At 31.7% G+C, this 24,673-nt stretch overlaps 1 protein-coding gene across 2 annotated transcripts; it reads left to right on the top strand.

Annotated features, from left to right (window-relative positions):
- Window positions 1-1,290: 1,290 nt before the first annotated feature.
- Window positions 1,291-23,877, top strand: LOC111881367 (flavin-containing monooxygenase FMO GS-OX5). Of its 2 annotated transcripts, XM_052765478.1 has the most exons (7): window positions 1,298-1,991; window positions 10,520-10,590; window positions 10,990-11,145; window positions 17,864-17,946; window positions 23,153-23,288; window positions 23,365-23,535; window positions 23,621-23,877. In XM_052765478.1, the coding sequence occupies exons 1-7, from the start codon at window positions 1,466-1,468 to the stop codon at window positions 23,765-23,767; spliced, it is 1,290 nt and encodes a 429-aa protein (XP_052621438.1). In that variant the 5' UTR covers window positions 1,298-1,465; the 3' UTR covers window positions 23,768-23,877. The 2 variants fall into 2 exon arrangements, with proteins under 2 accessions (XP_052621439.1, XP_052621438.1); XM_052765479.1 differs by lacking the exon at window positions 10,520-10,590 and having other exon boundaries at window positions 1,291-1,991; window positions 10,997-11,145.
- Window positions 23,878-24,673: the final 796 nt, after the last annotated feature.

Genomic DNA, 24,673 nt, shown 5'->3' with positions numbered 1-24,673 from the left:
AAAAAAAAAAAAAAAAAAAAAAAAAAAAAAAAAAAAAAAAAGAACTCGAAATTTCAAAAACAGGTCCGATAAATTTCAAGAACAGGTCCGAAATCCGAAGAACAATTCCGAAAATTTGAAAAAAAATTGTTTTTACTTCTTGTTTACAAAAAGCAGTGTTGTAAAAATCCTGATTAGGTCCTGATTAATCTCCGATTAATCCCTAGGCGCTACTCGACCAATTAGAGAGCGCCTAACGATTAATCCATGCATACAAAATGCTTGAAACAATAGAACCCAATGAAATTTTAACACTTTGAAGAAATTATATCTCAATAAAAACTATTTAAGGTATGATCAGTGTTGTATTTATCATATTAACCTATTTTGTTATGATATTAATGGTATTTATAAACTTTTATATGATATTAGTCATATTTAATTTTTTAAAATCTAACAAATTAGCAAATAATGGTCCCCGATTAATCCCCCGATTAATCTTTGCGTAGCCGATTAATCCTTTGACCTTAGTCCACCGACTAGCTAACGTCGAACGATTTTTATAACCTTGACAAAAAGTAAAACAAATATGTTAAAGGTAAAATATATATATATATATATATATATATATATATATATATATATATATATATATATATATATATATATATATATATATATTAGTACATAAAATAAAATATTTTATTGAAAAACGGCGATATTAATATTTAGAAATGAACATTTTGGACATAAATGAAAATATTTTTTCAAAAAAAAATGGTAAAAAACAAAAAAAAAATCTGGAATTTAAAAATCAAACCCGAAATGGAATGTAACATCTTTGAAAAAAAATTGAAAAGTGGTCCGGAATAAGATGTTTAGGAGAAAGTGGTTAGTTTTCAAAACTTCAAAAAATAATGATTATTTATTAAAAAAAAAAAAAGGTCCGCTTATAAAGGTTAGTTTACTCAATTTCTCTATATTTTCTCTAAGGTAGGATGCAGTTGCCTCGACAACACCTTCGGCGACCTTGGCAAATACCGGGCTGACACCTTGGCATAACGAGCTCAGTTGGATCGGCAACTCGTTGGAGTTCTGCCAAGTCTCTTTCTTCTTCTCCCTACCTCGGCAAAAATCACCCCATTTTGCTAATGTGGACTTCGGCGGTCTCGACAATGCTCCTAGAGGCCTAATGGCTAAACTTGAATATTATTCTTTGGCAATTTAAAACCTTAATTAACTCCTCTCATAACTTGAAATGACTTGCAATAACTATTTTTCTAATTAAAGGTTTTAATGGTGCCAAAAGTGCTTTTGTGTCAACACGTGCTTGGAGAACTGAATAATTCACATGCATTAATTTATTTGAACTTGTTTCCTTAGGAATAATAAAATCGGCAGTTAATAGTTGACCAAAAAAGCTTTACATACTACACCTACCTACCTGGGCGCTCTTAGATGCAAAGAAGAAGGAGATCCATCTGCCATGGCAACTTCCTTAAAGGTCGCCGTTGTTGGTGCCGGTGTTGCCGGATTAATCGCCGCCCGTGAGCTTCAAAGAGAGTCCCACCAAGTTGTGGTGTTTGAAAAGTCACATCGACTCGGCGGAACATGGGCCTATGATCCACGAGTTGAATCTGATCTCTTAGGACTAGACCAAAACAGAGAGATCATTCATGGATCCCTTTACAAATCCTTGCGAACGAATCTTCCTCGTCAGCTCATGAGCTTCACTGATTTCAAATTCAGCGACAAAACATATGGCGACGAGAGGTTGTTTCCTGGGCACGAAGAAGTTCTAAAGTTCTTGGAAGATTTTGCAGGTTCTTTTGAAGTCACTGAGTTGATTCGTTTCAATACTGCGGTGACCCGAGTGGAATTGGTTGACTCGGATATCATCGAGTTTGAAGTGGAGTCGAAGACAAATGGGGTGAATGCAGTGGAGGTGTTTGACGCGGTGGTCGTCTGTAACGGTCACAATAGTGAACCTCGGCCTGCATTCGATATTCCAGGTACATCTTATGTGAAATGTATTTTTTATTAATATTTTTCTCTTTTGAAAAATTTCATATGATAAAACCTAAATGTTTTTAAAAGACGATATATATATATATATATATATATATATATATATATATATATATATATATATATATATATATATATATATATATATATATATATATATATATATATATATATATATATATATATATATAAGCATCAGAGTCGGACATTAATAAATGTATATATGAAGAAAAATCTTGCTTATCCAAAATTTAATTCGATTGTAGTAATCAGATATCCATGAATGTTATAATTACTTTTCATCAAATTGAACTTGATACCCCACTTGCTTACATAGTTGGCACCGTCCTTATATCAGATTGTTGCGATTTTCATCGAGCCCCACTGCTATATAGTAGTATCTTTTTTTCCCATTCACTCCTTATACTAATCATATTTAAAAATCAAACCCCAAAACCACTATCTATAATTCTATATAACGGATCCCGATTGATGTTCGGTTTGGATCCACCACTGACTGAAACCCAACCCAAAGTTTTTCCAAAAATCCCTACCCTAATCCTAACCATCAAAACTAATAAGAAAAGCCAAGAAAATGAGGCATGACGAATACAGTTTAACGACCAACTGAACATGAAAGTTCAAGATATAAATAAAATAGTCATGAAATTCAATGAAATGTATATGAACTTATACAATCAACGTTGAAGCGGTCAAAGCGACGGAAACATTTTTATTTTGGTGCTCATCATGCACCAAGTGCAAAATAATACGAAGGGGTTAAATTTATTAAGTTTTGGGAGTATCCAAAGTGGCAATGTGCCACTGATGAATCGTCCAAATAGCGCTTCGGAATGTTCAAAAACATCTAGATTGAACGACTACACAACTTCTTTGGATACTCTTTTAGATTTGACCTCAACGACAATGATGACGTGCTTGAGCCTGAAAAATCTACCCGCCAGAGCGGACGCAGAAATACATAGTAGGTGTTGTCGAGGTTGAAATATGTGTAGCCGATGTAGAAAAATAGGCAAAAAAATCAAAAAATTGCAAAATTTTCCATTGCAAACAGAAAAAATAGGTGTTGTCGATGCCACACCAGGACACCTACTAGGTCCGCCGCTGATGTCCGTCCAATAAGTATTGATTGTGGATATATAAAGACAACAAGAAAGCTTCATTGTCTATTTTCGTATATTTTATCGGAATCCAATACTGGTGAAGCGTTAAAAATATAAAAAATAATTTGGACTAATTTTAAAACGAGTTTTAACAACTATTTGGAGTTCAAAAAAGAAAAATCATGTAATAAAGAAAACCATGCAAAGAAATTAGAAAATAAAGGAAATAAGAGTTGACATGACATTGAGATGAGCTAAAAGAAATTAGAGAAAATGAAAATCAAGACATCATAGCATAATAAAATTCATTTTGCTTTTTTTTTTTTTTTTTTTTTTTTTTTTTTGCAAACAAGTCCAATAACTTATGGTCAAATAAACATTTCTTTTCCCCCTCTCACGGTCTATCCAACTACCTCTAAAACTCTTGATTTATGACATTATATATGTATGTATATGTTTAAGCTTTGATTTGCGAGTACATAGGGTAGGAGGCTCACATTTGGGGAAATGATAAGATATTGAAGTGTGATATAAACCCTTCTCCTTGGCAGCCCTGATTGAAATTCTCATGATTAGAACTTGGGTCTCAATGGTAAGGAATTTACCATGTCTTACCATGGTAAGGAGTTTACCATGTTTTACCAAGTGATGTTGGGGTTGAAACACACTTTTATTCAGAACTAGAATAAAAAGATGAGCTTACTAGCTCAATATTACAAGAAAAGAAAACAACCCTCTTACTCACTCTAAGTATTACTCTCACACTCTCTGTTTTGTAGTGCTCTACAACTGAAGTTAGAGCTCTTATTTATAGTTAAGCTAGTCTGCCGTAACTATTATTACCATTTAATGTGTTCATCATGTGAAATGAAGAAGCTGTCATTTGAGTTCTTATTGTCAACATAGATGGAGGTGCAACTACTGATGTCAGGTTTACACTTACACTCTCCCCCTTAAACCGAACTTGGCTTGAGATTCGTCATGCGTGATCATGTTTCGGATTTCACTATGTTTCACGTATGCTAAAGCCTTTGTAAAGATGTCCGCCCGTTGATCCTTCGAGTTGACATATTCCACTATAATTTGCCCATGTTCAACACATTCTCGTATGAAGTGATAACGAATGTCAATGTGTTTGCTTCGACCATGAAACACAGGATTTTTCATCAATGTGATTGTTGACTTATTGACATATAAGGTGATAGGCATGATATGATCTCTTGTGAGCTCCTTCACGAGATTAGCAAGCCAAATGGCTTGACATGTTGTTGTTATAGCTGCCATGAACTCGGCTTCACATGTGGGCAAAGCAACAGTCTTTTTGCTTTTGGGATTGCCAAGTTATCACATTCCTTCCTAGATAGAAAATCATTCCACTTGTGCTCTTGCTATCAACAGGGTCACCTCCAAGATCACTATCGGTAAAATCAATCAAATCTTCAATTTCACAACCTCTTCCATTGTTGAGTCCATAATCAACGGTTCCTTTCACATATCGTAAAATGTGTTTCACAACTTGAAAATGCAAAGTGGTCGGTTCTTCCATGAAACGACTTGCAATTCCAACCGATAATGATAAGTTCGGTCGAGTGCGAGTCAAGTACCTTAAACAACCTACCACTCGCCTATATTCGGTTGGGTCAACTTTTTCACCATCTTCATCCTTCTTAACCTTCAACTTAGGTTCCATTAGTGAGGTTGTCGGATTGCAATCTAGCAACCCAAATTGCTCTAAAATCTTCTTTGGATAAGCAGTTTGTCGCAAAGATATTCCACACTTCTTTTATGAAACTTTGATTCCAAGGTAGTAATAAAGTAATCCCAAATAACTCATTTCAAATTCTTTCTTCATTTGTTCTTTGAATTCGACAACATCATTAGATCATTAGTGTTCGACCCAGTAATGATCAAGTCATCAACATAGACACCAACAATAAGAATTTTGTCTTTTGAGTTCCTTTTGTAAATAGCTGGATCTTGTGAACTATTTGTAAAAGAAAGACTTTTTTAGCTTTTATCCAAACGAATATTCCAAGCTCGAAGAGCTTGTCATAGACCATAAAGAGTTTTATGAAGTTTGAACACCTTGTGACTGTTTGCTTTATCAACATATCCTTCTGGTTGGGTGACATAAACCTCCTCATTGAGATCACCATTGAGAAAAGCTGACTTGACATGAAGATGGTGGACAACCCACCCATGTTGAGCTGCTAAGGCAAGAATGAGCCTTACGGTGTCAAGTCGTGCTACCGGTGCAAAAACTTCATCAAAGTCGACTCCTTCCTTTTGTACAAATCCTTTTGCTACAAAACGAGCTTTATGCTTCACCACTTTTCCCAAGTTGTCTTTCTTCACTTTAAACACCCATTTCAAACCGATTGCTTTGTGTCCGGGTGGAAAATCGGTAAGTTGGTATGTCTTGTTTTTCTCGATTGCATCCAACTTTGTTTATATAGCCTTCTGCCATGCTTTAGAGGTTACCGCCTCTTTAAAATTAAAGGGTTAATCCACTGCAATCATCAACAATTCTCCGGGTTCAAAGAGCATATTTTCGGCTTCAGAATAAATATCGGTTAACGGACATAATACCCTTGGCCGAATCTCACTAGAAGGGATTTCCATATAGGGCGAGGTTGAAGAAAATAGGGCTGAGACAGGAGTATGTGGGGCTTATTCAGGCTCGTCAAATTCAACATATGGTTGTCCAACTTGGATAACATCGATTTTAGGACTGTCTGGTTATTCCGGGTTGATTTTGGGGACATTTTGAGGTGTTTCGAGGTGTATTTAGGGTTGTGGTTCAATTATGGTAAAGGTCTTAAGAGTCGCCATCTCTTCTTCTTTGTTTTTGTACTAATTCCATTCTTCTTTTTCGTCAAAAACAGCATCGCGACTAACTCGCAACTTTCGATCTTGCGGATCAAACAAACGGTTGCCTTTAGTTCCATCTTCCATACCTAAATACACCATCTTCTTACTTCGATCATCAAGCTTCTTCAAGTGACCACCTACAAGTTTAGCAAAAGCAACACAACCAAAAACTTTTAGATGTTCAAAGTTGGGCTTTTTGCCAAACCATGCTTCATAAGGCGTCATGTCAGGAAGTGCTTTTTTGGCAGGCGGTTGACAAGATAAATTGCATGTCTAACTGCTTCTCCCCAAAACTCTCTTGGGACATTTCTTCCTTTGAGCAGACTTCTTGCCATGTCCATAATGGCATGGTTTCTCCTTTCTACAACTCCGTTCTGTTTAAGTGAATATGGCGTTGTAAGATGCCTTTGAATACCATCTTCTTCACAAAATACTGAGAATTCTTTTGAAGTAAACTCTCCCCCTCGATTCGTTCGAAATGTCTTCATTTGATAACTCGAATTCTTTTCAACCATCAACTTGAACCGTTTGAAAGCGCTAAAGGCTTGAGACTTCTCCGATAGCATGTAAACCCACATCCACCGACTAAAATTGTTTACTAAAAGGAGAAAATATTTACTCCCTCCAACAGACATAGGTGTGATCGGACCACATAAGTCTGCATGAACAAGTTGTAGAGGTTTTAGAGCCCGAAAAACTATGATCCAGGAAAGGAATTCAGGTTTGTTTGGAAAGAACGCACCCTTCACATACTTGGTTTGGGTTCTCAATCTTTGGGACTCCGATTGCCATATTATTTTCGGACAACTTCTTTAAGGCGAGAAAGTTAACATGACCAAGTCTAGAATGCCATATCTAATTTGGTTTATCTTTTGTTGCTAAAAGACAAGTCGGTCTACCGGTCCTTAAAAGAGTTTTATATAACCGCTTTGGGGATCGTTTAACTCTCAAAAGTAGAGTTTGGTTTTTGTCAAACCATGTGAGATCCGACCCATCCATTATGACCCGACTCTCTTCCTTCGTCATTTGTCCAAGACTAATAATATTGTTTTTTAGACATGGAATGAAATATACCTCATTAAGGAGTCTTTGGTCGCCATTTTTGCTATCGAATAAAATCGACCCTTTCCCCAAAATAGCGATGGCCGAACCATCCCCAAATTTCACATGACTTATAAGTGCTCATTTAGTTCGCGAAACTTTAAGCGGACTCCGGTCATATGATTGCTAGCATCGTTGTCGAGATACCATACCTCAAACTCGACTCGACTTTCTCCCGATACAAGAAGATTAACATAAATCTTCTCTCTTAGAGAAACCTTTTTGTGTGCATATTCTTATCAGGCTGCCATCATAAAAATAGGCTCTTCTTCGTTGGCTTGAGTGAGGTTCGCCTCCTCACCTTGATTCTTGTTTGGACACTCTGAAGCATAATGACCAAATTGTTCACAAGTAAAACATTTGATTTTACTTTTATCCTTTCAAGAAGGATTATGGTCATTTTGATTTGTATTGCACTCGTGACCATCTCCTTGGCCACGTCTACGACCTCGGCCTCGTCCCCGGCCTCGGTTACCATGTCCTCCTCGTCCTCTTGAATTGTTTGACGAGTTTCTCTTGCTAGTTTGCTTTGAACGAGATGCCCACTCAGCATGTGTAAGCAATAGAGAAGGTCCTCCTTCTTTTTCTCCATAGCTTCAAAGTCTTTCTTCATGTGTCTTAAGACGACCCACAACTTCTTCCACCGTCATATTCTTCAAATCTTCGAATTGGTTGATAGATGTTACGATTTGTATAAACCGTATCGGTACGGCTCACAGAAACTTCTTCACAACCGTAATTTCTTCAATCTTTTCACCTAGATATCAAATACCGTTACAATAGTATTCAATCTCATGGAAAAATCATCTACCGATTCACTATCCTTCATCTGGATCACCTCAAAGTCACTTCTCAAGGTTCGAGCTTTAGCCTCCTTGACCCGATCGGCTCCCATGTGTATCATCTTAAGCGTTTCCCATGCTTCTTTAGATGTGTCCTTCTTAGCTAACATCAGAAGTACGTCCTCTAGAATTGCTTGATAAATAGCCGTAAGAGCCATCCGATCTTTACGTTCGTCCGTTTCTACATTTTTAATTACATCCCACACTCCTTGTGCTTGTAAATTCACTCGCATTTTTATGGCCCACACCGCGTAGTTCATCTTCGTGAGCATAGGATAGTGTAACGTATCACTACCATCTTTTTCCGGTCATTTGAATACTTTCAACTTCAGGTTGAGAAGATGACGAGGTTGGTGTAGTCATTCTTGGCATATACTTTGGCATACACGACCTTGAAACTTTTTTTTAAGTATGGGGACCAATATGAACTTTTCAGAAGTTCAGGGGCAAACAGAACTTTTACGGAAGTAAAAAGGGGCTAAACTGAAATTTTTCTGAAAAACAGGACCAAAATTGCAATTCTTCTGAAAAATAGGGGCTAAATTGCACTTTCTGGAAGAACAGGGGCTAAACTGCAAATTTTCAGAACTTTAGTCAGTTGCTGACATCACAGCTACAGTGTTGCTACAGCACTGATGACGTCACCCTTCTTCTCCGGCAGACCATCGATGAACTGGTTTTTCCGGCGAGTTTTCCGACAATTTTGACCAACTTTGACTGGTGATTTGGAGGCCTTCCAGCGGTCGAAAAATCCATATAAAATATATTTTCGGAATCCTCGAAACGAGACCTGTCCAACGGTGTACTCGAAAATTGGTTTTGAGAAATAAAAGTTCGACCAAAAAACAAAGAATGCTTCCTTCGGAGCCTAACCAAGCTGTGATACCACTTGTTGGGGTTGAAACACTTTTATTCAGAACTTGAACAAAAGGTGGAGCTTACTAGCTTAATATTACAAGAAAAGAAAACAACCTTTTCACTCACTCTATGTATTACTCTCACACTCTATGTGGTGCTGTACAACTGAAGTTAGAGCTCTTATTTATAGTTAAGCTAGTCTACCGTAACTACTATTACCATTTAATGTGTTCATCATGTGAAATGAAGAAGATGTCATTTGAGTTCTTATTATCAACATAGATTGAGGTGTAGCTACTGATGTCAGGTTCACACCCAAGTCAGGTTTACACTCACATGACAAATTAAAAGACATAACGTAAGAAGTAACACCGACATGAAGACCGTAGATTCATGACTGATAAATATATAGAAGAACTTTTTTAACGTTTTTAACACACTTAGTGACAGAAAGCTTTAGCATAAAACACCTAGGATTTAATGCATATATCGTCAATTCCCATAGTTATGGAAAATTGATAAACACAAAGAGAATACCTAGAAATACATAAGAACTAAGAATCGTGAATCACATCCTTGTTGAATTTGTGGAGAGAGAAGAGATGAGATGGGATCTCAAAATTTGGTGTGAAATAAATGGCACGTTGAATCCTATTTATACCCATGGGAAACCCTGGGAGACCTTAAAAAGTAGGGTTGTATGGAGACTAAGCAAAAGCTTTAGTTTTGACCCAATTCAACCTAATTTAATTTGTAAAAACATGAAGATATCAGTTCAATGGTATCTTATGAATTTATAGCAACATGAAAGAATCGTGTGACATCTCCGACTTACCCTAACATATCATCTACCATCTTTCTCTATCATGAAGTGTGAATATGGCCATACATTATAATCCCTTTTCATGACACTCTAGAATGTAAACCATTAATCTTCATTTAAGGTGGAACCACGTCTAAATCATATAGGAAAATATTTATAGCACCTTCACTGCTAAGGTGTCTCCAAAAGGTCGTTAAGAGTCTTGACTCAACCTAATTTTCACTAATTACTTACTATCTTACCTTGCATAGATCTATCATTATTGATAGTACATTCTATCAACTAAGTTATTTTATATTTAACCTTTAAACTAAAGAATTATGAGCAATAATTGCAAGTTGATTTTCCATCATTAAACGATTCTATTGTGGTTTTAGACCCATGTTTGTTGTAGTAATTCCAATAAAATCTCTAGTGGGAGGTTTCCTAAGTGGAATTGTTAAGTTCCTAATTAACTTGAGAAAGAAAACTTTGATAGTACCAACTTTAATTAGTTATCTCATTCTCGAATGCTAATGTGTCTCCACTTCCTATTATACATAACATTGTATACATTAGACAATGTGGCCGCATGGTCACAATATATGTGAATAGTTGACAATGGAATATCCCAAAAACAACTTTAAGTTTCACACTTTAATCAAAATGAGTGTTGAATTCCTGAATGTTCAGAGGCTAAAACGTCTTTTGAAATTCTCTTTGTAATGGGATTACTTAGGGAAGTTTGATTATGTATCCTTTTACTATTCTTTGGTAATTAAATTACAAACTACTATATTTCTGTAAATATTTTCTTAAAACACCACCATTTGGTAAAAAAAATCTAGATATAAGCAAATGTCAATAGTTGCTTCCCTAAATTATAACACAATCTTCTACAATACATGATACAGGCATCGAGACATGGTCTAAGAAGCAAATGCATAGTCACAACTATCATGTTCCTGAACCATTTCGAGATCAGGTTGCTAATAAGAAAATAATCATTTCATTTTTATATTTAGGAGCGTCCTCAAATGATCGAAAATGAAAATTGTTAGCAATTAAATAAACTTGTCTTGTTAGGTTCAAAAGATAATTTAATATGTCTGCATTTTTTTATTTCTAATAATCAAATAGAAAAATTAAATTGTGTCATACTTTTTATGTTTATAAATATTCATATCCAATAAAATTATGACAAGTGATTCCATATTTTTTTTAACCAATTCATTAAGGTTATATTAGGAATATATCAATTAAAATTAAATTGAATGGTGAAATGATGTCACTTGTCATAATTTTACTGGATAGAAATAATTATATACGTAAAAGTAGAAGATATTTTATTTCTCAAAAAATATGTAATTTAAAACATAAAAAGATTGTAGTTTTAATTGGGAATGGGCCAACTGCATTGGACTTGTCAAGAGAAATAGCAACGGTTGCCAAAGAAGTTCACATGTCATCAAGATCTCCGGCTCCGTATGCTAAAGTTTCGAAATCACAGAAGTTCAGCAATATATGGCAGCATGCAAAGGTAATTTAAAGCATATGATTACTCTTTATTATAGTTACTAAAAGTGCAATTTAAAGTCTCTTACATCTTTCGTCTACTTGAAATCAAATTGGGGGATTTTAGTAAATGTCTTAACCCCAAATAGAAAACTACAAATTTGGTTCATGCAGAATTCATATATATATATATATATATATATATATATATATATATATATATATATATATATATATATATATATATATATATATATATATATATATATATATATATATATATATATATATATATATATATATATATATATATATATATATGGTGATTGGTGTAACCAATATCATTTAAGTATAATGGGATAAACTTGTTGACAAATGTAATCTTAATAAATATTAAACAAGGGCGGCACGGTGTACACAATTGTTTGAGTTTCTCTTGATTTAAACTACAATATTACTTTTAGGGCAAAGTCCCTGAACCACGGGGGTCTGTGGGCAACGCCCCTGTTGGCGGGGTCCAAGGAGTGGCAATTGGGGGTGGGGTCGAGCTAGTTTTTTATTCAATTTGAGGTTTTAGACTCGGTTTTTTACCCTTATTTTGAACCCAAGTTGGTGGCAGTTTTATAATAGTTTTGTGATTGTTATGAATCTGTTTTGAGACAGTTTTCAGACAATGCGTTATATTCCCGTTTTTGGTTATTTTTAAATTTTGTACAAAAATTATAAGTCATCATTCTCTGTTCTAGAAAAACATTGAGTTTTATCTAATTGAGATTTCGAGTATATCATCGAAATTTTTCAATTTGAAAGTGTATTAAGACTCTTAGTGGAACCCAAGCAATTGAAACCCCGTTTCTAATATATGTATAATATTCTAACATTATGGGCGTGTTTGGCACGAAGCTTTTGGAAGCGTTTGTGAGCTTCTAGCTTTTAGCTTTTGATAAAACACTCTAGTTTAAACAAAAAGCTCCGTTTGGCAATACGAGCGTTTAACTTTTAGTTTTAACAAAAACGCTTTGATTCTAAAAGCTACTTCATGTAGCGTTTAACAAAACGCTCCTGAGCTTTTGAAATCAATTTCCATAATTACCCTTAAAAATATATTTATATATTTATTTATTTTTAATAAATTGTTCTCTTATGTAATTTTATATATTTCAAAAGCTTCCAGCTACTTTTGTCAAACATTTATATAACAAATAAAAGCTACAGCTTCCCACTACCCGCTTCCAGCTAACAACTACTTTTGCTAAACACGCCCTATATGTTTTTAGAATGTTTATTGTAAAATGTGTTAAAAATATTGTATTAGAATATTTTACTAGAAAAAAATGGTCTCACAAAACTAGGAACATCTCATATGAACCTAACTATATATATATATATATATATATATATATATATATATATATATATATATATATATATATATATATATATATATATAGAGAGAGAGAGAGAGAGAGAGGTAAGTTGAATTGAGAAAATAAAAAAGATTGAGAATGGGGAAATCATTCTCAACAAATCATTTATTTTTTCCATAAAACCCTTCATAATACCAGCAGAAAAGAGAAAGGAATACACATGTATTTTAAAAGAAAACATATTCCCTACAACTCCTCATAATAGAATGGACTGGTAGAAAGAAGGAATCACATGTTGTTTATGTGTTGAACTGGGTAACTACAAAATCCCTTGACAACTCGTCTCCATATGAGATGTGGACAAGAAGAAAACCCAAAATTGAGCATTTGAGGGTATTTGGGTGTGTCGCTCACTTGAGATCAACAGAAAGCCATCTCACAAAACTAGAAGATGTACAATTTGAGGAAGCTAAAGCATGGGATTGGACAAAAACATCCAAGACTCAAACCAATCCAAGTGTGACCTTCACTATGGAAGGTTACAAAATGCAAAAAGACCAAGTTGATGCAGACATGCAAGTTGACACACCTGAAACAAACACAACCAACCCCGAATCAGAACATAGTTTTCATGGATCCACATAATCTACCCCATCAAGCTCAAAAAATACACATACATCTGATTCAACAAGTTTTACCTCAATAGAATTAGATGAGTTCTTGAAGTATTGCTCTTTGGTTGATATATATGATGAAGCTGAAGAATTATTACTCTTGCATGATAGTGAAGAACCAAGTACTTACTATGTAGCAAGTATGAGTCGCGAGTGGGTTAATGCCATGAAAAGTGAATTAAAATCAATTAGAAAAAAAAACTGGATTGTGGTTAAGCTACCATCAGGAAGGAAACCTATTGGGTTAAAAATAGGTATTCAAATTAAAAAGGGATCCAACTGGAAAAGTATTAAATCATAAAGCAAGATTGGTAGCAAAGGGGTATGTGCAAAAGCAAAGGATTGACTTTGACGAAGTCTTCACACCAGTTGCAAGAATGGAAACAATTTGGGTACTACTTACACTTTCAGCTAAGAATTGGTGGTTGGTACATCACCTTGATGTAAAGTCGGCATTCCTATATGGAGACTTAGAAGAAATCTATGTTACACAATCAGAAGGGTTCAATAATAGTGACCAACCAAAGAAGGTGTACAAGCTCTATAAGGCATTCTATGCACTACGTCAAGAACCTAGAGCATGGAACTCAAGATTGGATAAGTATTTAAAAGGCCTTTGTTTTAAACGATGTCCACAAGAATATGAAGTATACACGAGAAACAAGAATAAGAAAATACTTATAATGGGAATATATATATAGATGATCTTATCATCATAAGCAGTTGCAAGATTGAAATAAAACACTTCAAAGAACAGATGAATTAGGAATTTGGAAAGATCTTGGCTCATTATCATACTACTTGGGAATTGAGATGCTTCAAGAAAAAGGAGGGATTTCCTTAAAACAATCCAGGTATATGAAAGTTATTCTTGAAAAAGCAAGAATGTTGGATTATAACTTGTGTAAGTATCCAGTGGAGCTTAAGTTGGAATTATTCAAAGATGAAAATGGTGACCAATTTACCCCACTTAATATAGAAGCATAATTAGAGGTTTGAGGTCTTTGACAAACACCAACCATATATCTCATATGTCGTAGGGATGATAAGTCAATATTTGGAGCATCCTACTATCAAACATATGCAAGTGGTAAAGCATATACTGAGTTATAGTAAAAGTACAATGGATTATGGGTTAGTTTATGTCAAAGGGTGTGAAGAAGACATCATAATTAGGTATACAGATAGTGATCTTGCAAGAGACATAACTGATATAAGATTTAAAACTGGAGTTACATTCTACCTGAATGAAAACTTGGTTACTTGAGCTTCACGGAAACAAAAAAGTGTAACTCTTTCTACATGTGAAGCAGAATTCATGGCTGCAACAAACGCAACGTGTCAAGGTATCACGATACGAAGACTGTTGAATGAATTAACAGGTAAGAAGATAAGCCCTACTACTCTACATGAAGAAAATAATTCAATGGTAGATCTAATGAAAAACCTTGTATTCCATGGAAGAAGTAAGCATATTGATACAAAGTATCACTTCATACGTGAATGTATTGAAAAGGAGAAGTTTTGGTTAAGCATTTGAGAACCAATGAGCAACACGCTGATATTCTGAAAAAGTCGATGGGTAGAATCAAGTTTGAAGAAATGAGAAAGATGTTAGGAGTGAAGATAGTGCTAGATTCTTGATTAGGGTGGAATATGTTTGACTAATCCAGAAAACTGGGACATTTATGTTCCAGGGATATTTTGGGAAACTTGACATTTAAATAAGTTTTTTGTGTTAGATAAAGAGACTAATCTGATTTGTATATATAGGATAGATGTTTTATGCTTTGAGTTAATTTTTTTAGCCTTGAATAAAGTCGTAACTTGCAGCAAAAGTAAATTTCCCATAATTCTTTTTCTTCTCCCCTGTTCTATTTTTTTCCCGCATAGGTGTTCCTTTCCAATTCTACAAAAATTCAGTGAATTGATTCTTGCAATCATCTGATTATATTAGAATAAACAATGGTTTATTCTTACATCTAGTTCGTTTAATTGATCGTGTATATTCATTTTCCTTGATTAATATTATTTCCCTATATTGCATGGGATAGATGCAATTTTGATCTTAGTATAATCAATCGAGATTCATTTTTGGTATAGAAAAAGTACAAATATTGTGAGTATGAGAATTGATTAAATTAATGTGAGACCAAAAAACTAAAGTATGGCTTTAATTTGTACCCAAAATACAGATACGATTGACAAAATTAATTTTTGGGAAGTTACAAACATCTATATAGAAGTAGTAACTGAATTCTTGAATTTTTGGAAGTTAGCAGCAATCAACAACATTTTTACTCTAATAAATGAAGGTTTTTTTTGCCACATGTCATACTCTCATTCAATTTGCCAAATGTCATTTTGTGGTTATTTTGAATTAACTTTTTTCACATGTCATTTTATAGGTTTTCTTATTTTATTAAATTTCACATAATATTTTAATGTAATAATTACAATAAATGTAGCAATAAATGACTATCAATTTCATTAATGGATTTACCTTCTCATTTCAAAATATTCAAATTAAAGCTCATTAGTTTCTTTTGTTTCTTTATTTAAATTATTTGTTTAAATTTAAAAGATAAAAGAACATTTTAATTTTAATAATTCAATATTTTTCTTATTTTCTTATAAATTCAAAGTTCTCAACCTTTATATTTAACTTTTTTTTTAAATGAACCCATGTAATACATGGGTCTCACAACTTGTAAGTTACTGAAGCAATCCTAGAAACAACATAAGTTGTTGAAGCAATTTTGGACCTAGCATCGCAACAGCCTTGGCAACAGTCTCTTTGTAGTAGCCAACTTGCTTGCAGAAGTAGTAGAAAAAGTAGCATCTCATGTGACTAACAAAGCAGCCTTGGCAAACAAGGTTGCGGAACTGGCATATTTTGACTTAGTAAATTTTCCATCTTTTTGGAACATGAATTGTTATTTTTCCACTACATTCCAACTCTGAAATTTCATATACCTTTTGGGGAGCTTCCCCTTAACATTGCCTTTTTTGTGTTTAGGATAAAACTCTTTTTATATATAAATGTGCACTCGACACCTCCTAATTTGTTATTGGATCATATTATTAATAAATATTGGCACTCATGTTTATACAAGTTATACCAAATGAATGGTGCCACAAAAATGAAGTTGTGTGATGGGGGTTGCTGTAACAATAGTAGTTGTAGCATAAATAACTTTATATATTAAAAAAACAAGAAAAAAAAGTTAAGGCTTCTTTATCCTCATTCTATGACTTCAATATGCTTCACTTTTAGCCTTCTTTAATATAGTCTACCTTTTGGGAAACTAGGAATAAAACATTGTCTAATTAGAACTATCTTATAAGTAAATTTCTTAAAATTATCAAGTGTATTCAATTTTGTACTACAAGTTTTGTCTTTCATTTGTTTTTGTGAAGATTGGAGATATTATTCTTTGTTCAATGTGAATATATTGATGAATTTTATCTAAGCTTAGATAAAGCTAATAATTGAATTTATTACTATCCAATTCTAATATGTCATGGTTATCTGTAGATCTATCTACATATGGATATAATTAATGATCCACTCTTAGATAAAGATCATATTTGACTTGATTACTACATCTAAGCTTGGATATAGTGATCAACCATTTAATCCAACATGTATTTGAAACAATAACATGTCATGTTTTGTGTCTTATCCAACTCGTTTAAAGTTTTTTTAGAGTTAAGGTTATGATATGGAGTTTTGTGTCAAACACTAGTTGGATCTTTAAAGGTTGCCAAGAGACAATTACAATCTATTAGTGCCTACGGTCTCTATCTATCTATCTATCTATCTATCTTTATTTCTCTCTCTCTCTCTCACTCTCTCTCTCTCTCTCTCTCTCTCTCTCTCTCTCTCTATATATATATATATATATATATATATATATATATATATATATATATATCAAAAGTTTTGTAGACATACATGGAAGATAAAGGCTAAAAGCCAATTATGGATCATATGATCATAAGCTTTACATTATCGGGATGGCCAACTTTCAACATAATCTACCTTTGGAGACCTCTATCCTAAATTATTACAGGCAACATACATTATGCATCTTATTAGTCACTAGCACTTAACCACCATTATCTTATAGAACGATTAAATTGAAATTCAAAATATGTTTATATCAGTTAACTTTTGGATTTGAAATATTTATATCATATTAGGATTTAGACTTTTTATAGAATAACATCTACTTCTAAAATAAATATATGTCTCATGCAATACTTGAACTATGAACATTTTAGTTAAGAGGAATCTTTCCAATTCTGGATATCCCTATACTAAATGCCCTTTATATATATATATATATATATATATATATATATATATATATATATATATATATATATATATATATATATATATATATATATATATATATATATATATATATATATATATATATATATATATATATATATATATATCTTTAAGGAATTTGCATATAAGTACATATTTGATTAGAATACCAAAGTCTAGTAATCGGAATAACTTATCTTTTGCATAACTCTTCACACACACACACACACACACACACACACATATATATATATATATATATATATATATATATATATATATATATATATATAGAGAGAGAGAGAGAGAGAGACAGAGATGCATAAAATTGATAAATAAGCTTCTCTATTTTCATGACAGATAGATTGTATCAATAAGGATGGTACAATTACATTTGAAGATGGAATATCTATTGATGCATATATCATATTCCATTGCACCGGGTAAGACTCTCTCTCTCTCTCTCTCTCTCTCTCTGTCTCTCTCTTTGCATATATATATATATATATATATATATATATATATATATATATATATATATATATATATATATATATATATATTTTGTGAAAAATATAGGAACAATTATAGGACATTGATTTCAAAATATCTTGTGATTATGGCCACATTATTTAGACTATGTGTAGGTATGGCTAGCTACTTTCTACTTTATGTTTTCAACCTTCACAAATTAACTAACCATGATATAAATAATGTGATCACAAACCATAAGATTTATAAATGTTATAATACCAATGACCTATAATTGTTCTTACATTCTCATAGAAATTGTTTTTCTCATATATATATATATATATATATATATATATATATATATATATATATATATATATATATATATATATATATATATATATATATATATATATATATATATATATATATATATATATACTAGATGTGTGCATGCGTAAAGCGGCATCAATAAATAACTCTTTTGGCGAATAATTTTTTTCGGAGAAATAATTATTAGATATTAATCATATTATTATTAGTTATTATGTATAAAAAATTGACACTTTTAAATAAAATAGTTGTGTTTGGAACTTATATTTATATTGTCTATTTATACATTTGATATAAAATAATTAACATCGATGTCTAATTTAAGAAATATACATTAATTTATATACATGAATTTAATATTTTAAAATTGTTATTTTGCTCTAAATTATATTTCTTAATAAGCCATCTTAATTTAATGCTTCAAAATTCTTGCTCGTATTAATGATGTTTTTCTGTATAATTGATTTATACAAAAAGTTTTGTAACTTATACCTCTTAAAATGCAAGTTATAATTAATATGTTTTATAATAAAGTTTATATATATATATATATATATATATATATATATATATATATATATATATATATATATATATATATATATATCCTTTCTAAATTTCTAATTGAATAAAAAATATAACTAAATAATGTATTAATTTTGTATCGTAATAAATAATGCATAATAAATTTCCATAAGATAATGGTAAATTAAGAATATAAGTACCAATAAACTAACATAAATAAATAAATAAAAGTTTCTTACATGAAAGAAGTTATTCATTAAGTATATTATATTTTTTCAAATTTCCATAAACATTTTAACTAACTCCAACTCAAAAGACTTAAGTTAAAAAGAATTGAAATTTTAACTATCTCCAACTCAAAATACATAACTACATCAATAATAAAGTTGGCTAAGTGTATTGGACCATTTATTAAATTTTAAATCCCCATGTAAAAGTTATTTAACCATTACAATAAATAAACAAATAAATAAACTTTGATGGCGTAGGGTACACCATTAATACTTATGATGCTTATTATCCATACTCTTTAGCAATATTTAGTAATGGAAAAAAATAAGGGAGTTGATCCGTAGACAACAATTTTTCTCCATACATAACAATTTGTGCTTTAAAATGTTGTATTGCACAACTATATAATGCATGAATTATTGTGTATGACTTTAAAACAATTTATTTAATGGCCTAAAAACTGCTTAAATCTCTCGGAAGATTCAAACATCAATATCCATTTATCTTCGTGCTGCTACATGTGATACAAAGAAACATAGTGGTTCAGGTTTTGGTGAGAACATATACTTTCAACCCACAATAATATAATTGTAATCTTTTAAATATATATTTCGCACCATAAAAATAACCCGATTACTCATTCCCGTTGTTCTCACTCTCTGATCCTAAAATGATGATCTCAAGGGATCTACCCTAAAGGATCACTATAAGTAATGAGTATAGAATAATGCTTTGGGGATTCCGTAAGGAATATATGTCAATGAGGATGGAGTACATGTATGAACATTCTTTCCTTTTCCCTGAAAAACATCATCATTAACACCTAAAGGTGGCGAGTCTTCTAGTGTTCCACAAGACTGTGTAGAATAGTCAGTGGTCAACATCTATACTCTCATACATGAATGGTCCTTGTAGTACAATAGTACAATTCAAGGCTTCTTACCATTATTTTATTATCTCACAACCCTTGAATACCCAATACAATTTAAGTATGATAAAATAAATATACAATTAAAATCATATCATATTATTGCATCTAGCACAGATATCAAGAACACATATTATATGCATATATAGCATTTAATTATCTAAATACTATGTATCTTTGCATAAGATGAAAGTAACTATGCACACACTTGTTAAAAGTTGATGACTTGTGATTAGGGCAGCGTTTCGCCTAACACCTTAGATTTTCCTTTTAAAATACCTAGATATGAATATCACTAAGTCTTAGTCCTATATCTACTGATTACAATAACGACGGTCTAGATTCCTTAATAATCTCAATGTCTACATCAAGATCTATCAAATAAGGAATAACCAAGTAAGATCATATCGGAAGTAAATTCCATTAGGTATACAGAGTACACTTTTTGAAAATTCCACTTTAAACACCTCACTAGATGTAACCTAGTCATCACTCCTGTAAGTAGATTCATTAGTATTATGACTTAGAATCACTAATAAATCTTATTTATAAATTCATAATAATGGATTATGAACATAAATATAAGTTACACTTAAAATGTAATAAGCGCCTTAACTTACAGAGTTTCTAGCGAAAAGTCGGAAAGTTACGGGCAGAATCCCGACCCAAAAGCTTTTATTTTTCGAGCTCTCTGATGCTTCAGAGTCTTGCTAAAATACCCTAATAACTAGAAAAACTCGAGCTTAAGATCTCAGGAGAATGTAAAGAGAATTTTGATTTGTTGTGAGGAAATGAAATGTTAGAGCTGCTATTTATAGGCAATTTTTAGGAAAAGCGTGTCGTGCCCAGACCAGAGGCATGCCGCATACTGGCTTGGTCGGCAAGGTTATTCTCAAGAGACGTGGCACGTGGTGCACATGTAATGGAGCCACGTCGCCATGTAGGTCAAAATTTCTCAATTAATAAAATCATATATCTCTCATACGAGCTCTGTTTTCAACGTTCTTTATATCCACACGTAGGTAATTTTGAGTAGTACAACCTTCATTTAGATTTTGTTGGCTAATTCCCACTCGATTTAAATTAAACAGTCTATGAAGATTACACTACAAAAATCTGTGCAAAATTCATTACCTCTTCATACATACTCCGTTCTTGACTATCTTTATACTGACGCATTCCTAATGACAAGATCTTCAACTCTTGTTTACATTTTTTTGGCTGACGATCGTTTAATTTTTATTTAGAATTATGTGTCCACACTATTGCGCCAAAACTTTGAAAAAACCATAACTTCCTCATACGAAGTCAAATTTAAGCGTTCTCTATGTGCACACATTCACTTTTATGATGTTATAACTTTCATTTAGATTACTTAGGCTAATAATCAATCTATCTCTGATTCACTTTTAACAACACCCTTTGTTGTATAAAGATGAACATGAAACTTCTAAGAATCATAACATCTTCATACGAAGTCATATTTAGGTGTTCATTGTATCCTCAAGATCTTCATCACGACTACTACAATGTTCATGAAGACTATTTATCCTAAACAACATTTTATTTTTAATGTTTATATTAGCCCTATTTATTAACTTTTAAAATAAGTTTTTATAAAAATATTATATACACATAATATTTATCAAATTTCCACGTACATAATATATAAATACATATATTCAAACAATTCTCTATCATTTATTCATAAAATATTGTAAATGTAAACCAACGTAAGTATATTTTTTATGCTTAACCCTAGCGAAAACGATGGCGTTACAATATATATATATATATATATATATATATATATATATATATATATATATATATATATATATATATATAAAGGAAAGTATGGTATTACAAGTTCAATAGTGGAGTTTTGAGATTGTTCCATCGATGCTCTTGGTAAATAGGAAGAATGGTTAAAGAATTATTACTATGAGAGATGTTATTATGGTTAAAACCAGTTTCACCAATCTCTATTCATTGTGATATGTTACCTTGAATAAGGCATATAGGCCAGTATATAATGGAAAGTGTAGTCATTTGGGTGTTAGACATGGTATACGGGAAGGAGTCAATCATGATTTTCTCTATTTTCGAACGAGATTTTGACAATAAAATAAAATTTAGAAAACTATTTGACTAACTGTTTGACCAATACCTAAGTAAACTAGTATGGTGTAGGGATGATATCATTTTTCATTCCAATGATGTGGAGCTCTTACTTGTATAATGCTATTTTGGTTTCGAACATGAAGAATATCGAGGTTAGGGACCATTCCCTAATCCCTAATGCGCTCAAGGAATAAAGCCCCTACCGGTGGTGAATTAGAATAAGGGGATGAATTTTACAAAAGGAAAATACGTCTAACCAATACCTATAGCCATCTTAAGAGCCTTGCAACATTCACTAAGTCTAACTTCGAAGACATTTGGATTTCCAAAAACTTTCATAATTGCCAAATGGTATCTTCTAAAAGGTGAGTTTAAAATATCTCTAAAATGTAGTTCCTTAGGTAGCATTTGGTAGTGGGACCGGATGAGACATAACTAAATTGGACTGAACCGAATAAAGCTATATTGGATTTGTTAGATAGTGTTTGGAAATAATAGAACTAGGCCGAACACAATAATAAAATTACCAAATTATCCTTGAAATTATTTTTAATATTATTTTACCGTATAATGCTTATAAGTAAGACGTCATATATAATAATTAATATATTATTTGTTTGTGACTTATATAATTTTTTCTAAAACATCCCTTTATATTTATTATCTTTCTACAAATTTATCTTTCATCGTATTTGTTACAATAACTTTATAAATCATATTATCACATAAGTATAACCAAATAATTTATCGTGTATAATTAATTTGAAGTAATTTATCATATAACATATAAATATAATAAAAAGTTGTTACATTTAAACTATAACTATACAACTGAATAAGCTAGAAACATACAAACCTAAAATTTGAAGGCCCAAAATTTACACATTAAATCGTCTATTATTTTAGTGTAAGCACACAATATAATGCCAAATTTTGTTTTATATTATTTTTATATAAAACTTTATAAAAATGGTACAAAAATGGAATTAGTGTTAGGTTGGATATGTTCTGAACATATAGACTTCGCATTTTAGGTACAAAAGTCATGTTCCATTTCTCAAGACTAATGGCATTGTGAGTGTACAAGAGAAACGCATTGGACCTCTCTACAAACTTGTTTTCCCCCCACAACTAGCTCCAAGACTATCCTTTGTTGGACTACCCGAAAAGGTAAGAATATAGTTATTATTTTCCATTTGATCATTTAAAACATACATAGCTAACATGGTTTCCTAATATTAATTAGAGTCTTACATTTCTTATAATCGAGTGTCAATCAAAATGGATAGCAAAGACTTTATCAACGAAGATATCATTGCCATCAAAGGATCAAATGTTGAGAGACATCAAAGAACATCATGGAGATATAGAAGATGATGGATTTCCTAAAGCTTACACTCATTTTCTTGAAATTGAGGTCTTTCTAAAGCTATTATTGTTTATATACTTCTTTAACATCAATGCTTATATTATGTATATAACATGTTGACTCCTAATGACAGAATGATTACATAGATTGGATGTCTACTCAATTGGAAATGAACGTGGACAAGAAATTTACAGACATGTTCAAATACCTCATCCACTGTTTTAGATCTGGGAATTTTGATAATTTTATGAATTTATTCGAATTAAAATATGGTGTATGATTATTTAATTTCCAATAATAAATCTTCATTTATGTTTATCAAACAAATGTCTAGAAAAGATATGTAATAAAAATGGTTAGCTCAATTGACTTGACAAATATTTCTTTGTATACTATGTTGTGAAATTTATTGGTGATGTTAAAAAATAATACCAATTATAACAATATCCTACAAATAGATATTATGAGAAAGTATTTTGATGACTAAATCATTATTTTATCCATAGATTTCAAAAAACAAATCTCACAATATTCATCGATTTAAGGTGCAAGAAGATTGGAAAGCAAAAAGGTTAAGTGTCTTAACCATTACACCAAATTTTCGACTTAACCCATCAAGTCATTTTGTTAGGATTCAGTAAATATGAAACAACCATATATAGATATCCAAATTAAGTATTTAACGGGATAAAAGAACCATACTCACGTTCATAAAATTAGTTGCAGCTGCAACAAATCATGGTCTTAAATTTAAACACAATGTATTCAAACCGGGTTTAAACTAATACAACACAACTAAATAAACAAGGGATTAGTTGTCTTTGTAGAAAAATCATGAGAATTTGCATATAAAATAAATAAAAACAAATCCATAATTTTCCCATTGCTTCTATGTCTACTTGAGAAAGTAGCAAACCACAAAACTTATTATAATTTATACCCACCACCACTAGAAATAATATCGAATAATCGACTGATCCAATTTTCTCAGCTTCTTTTCTCATAAACTCCTACTTTTAGTTGGAAAGAATATAACAAAATCCATAAATGTATTATATTGATATAAGGCTATATTCTTACTATAATATGTAGCCAGTGAACTCAAAGATATATATATATATATATATATATATATATATATATATATATATATATATATAAATATATATATATAGAGAGAGAGAGA

This window comes from Lactuca sativa, chromosome 7 (assembly GCF_002870075.4).
Source record: "Lactuca sativa cultivar Salinas chromosome 7, Lsat_Salinas_v11, whole genome shotgun sequence".
Lineage (NCBI taxonomy): Eukaryota > Viridiplantae > Streptophyta > Magnoliopsida > Asterales > Asteraceae > Lactuca > Lactuca sativa.
Note: the sequence above shows the minus strand (reverse complement) of the source record. Positions and strands in the feature narration are given on the sequence as shown.

Excerpts from the sequence above, each read along its gene's own strand:
- LOC111881367 (XM_052765478.1), top strand. The coding sequence starts at position 1,466 with ATGGCAACTTCCTTAAAGGTCGCCGTTGTTGGTGCCGGTGTTGCCGGA. Across the intron at positions 23,289-23,364 it reads TTGTTGGACTACCCGAAAAG|AGTCTTACATTTCTTATAAT; the intron begins GTAAGAATATAG and ends AATATTAATTAG. Across the intron at positions 23,536-23,620 it reads CTCATTTTCTTGAAATTGAG|AATGATTACATAGATTGGAT; the intron begins GTCTTTCTAAAG and ends TCCTAATGACAG.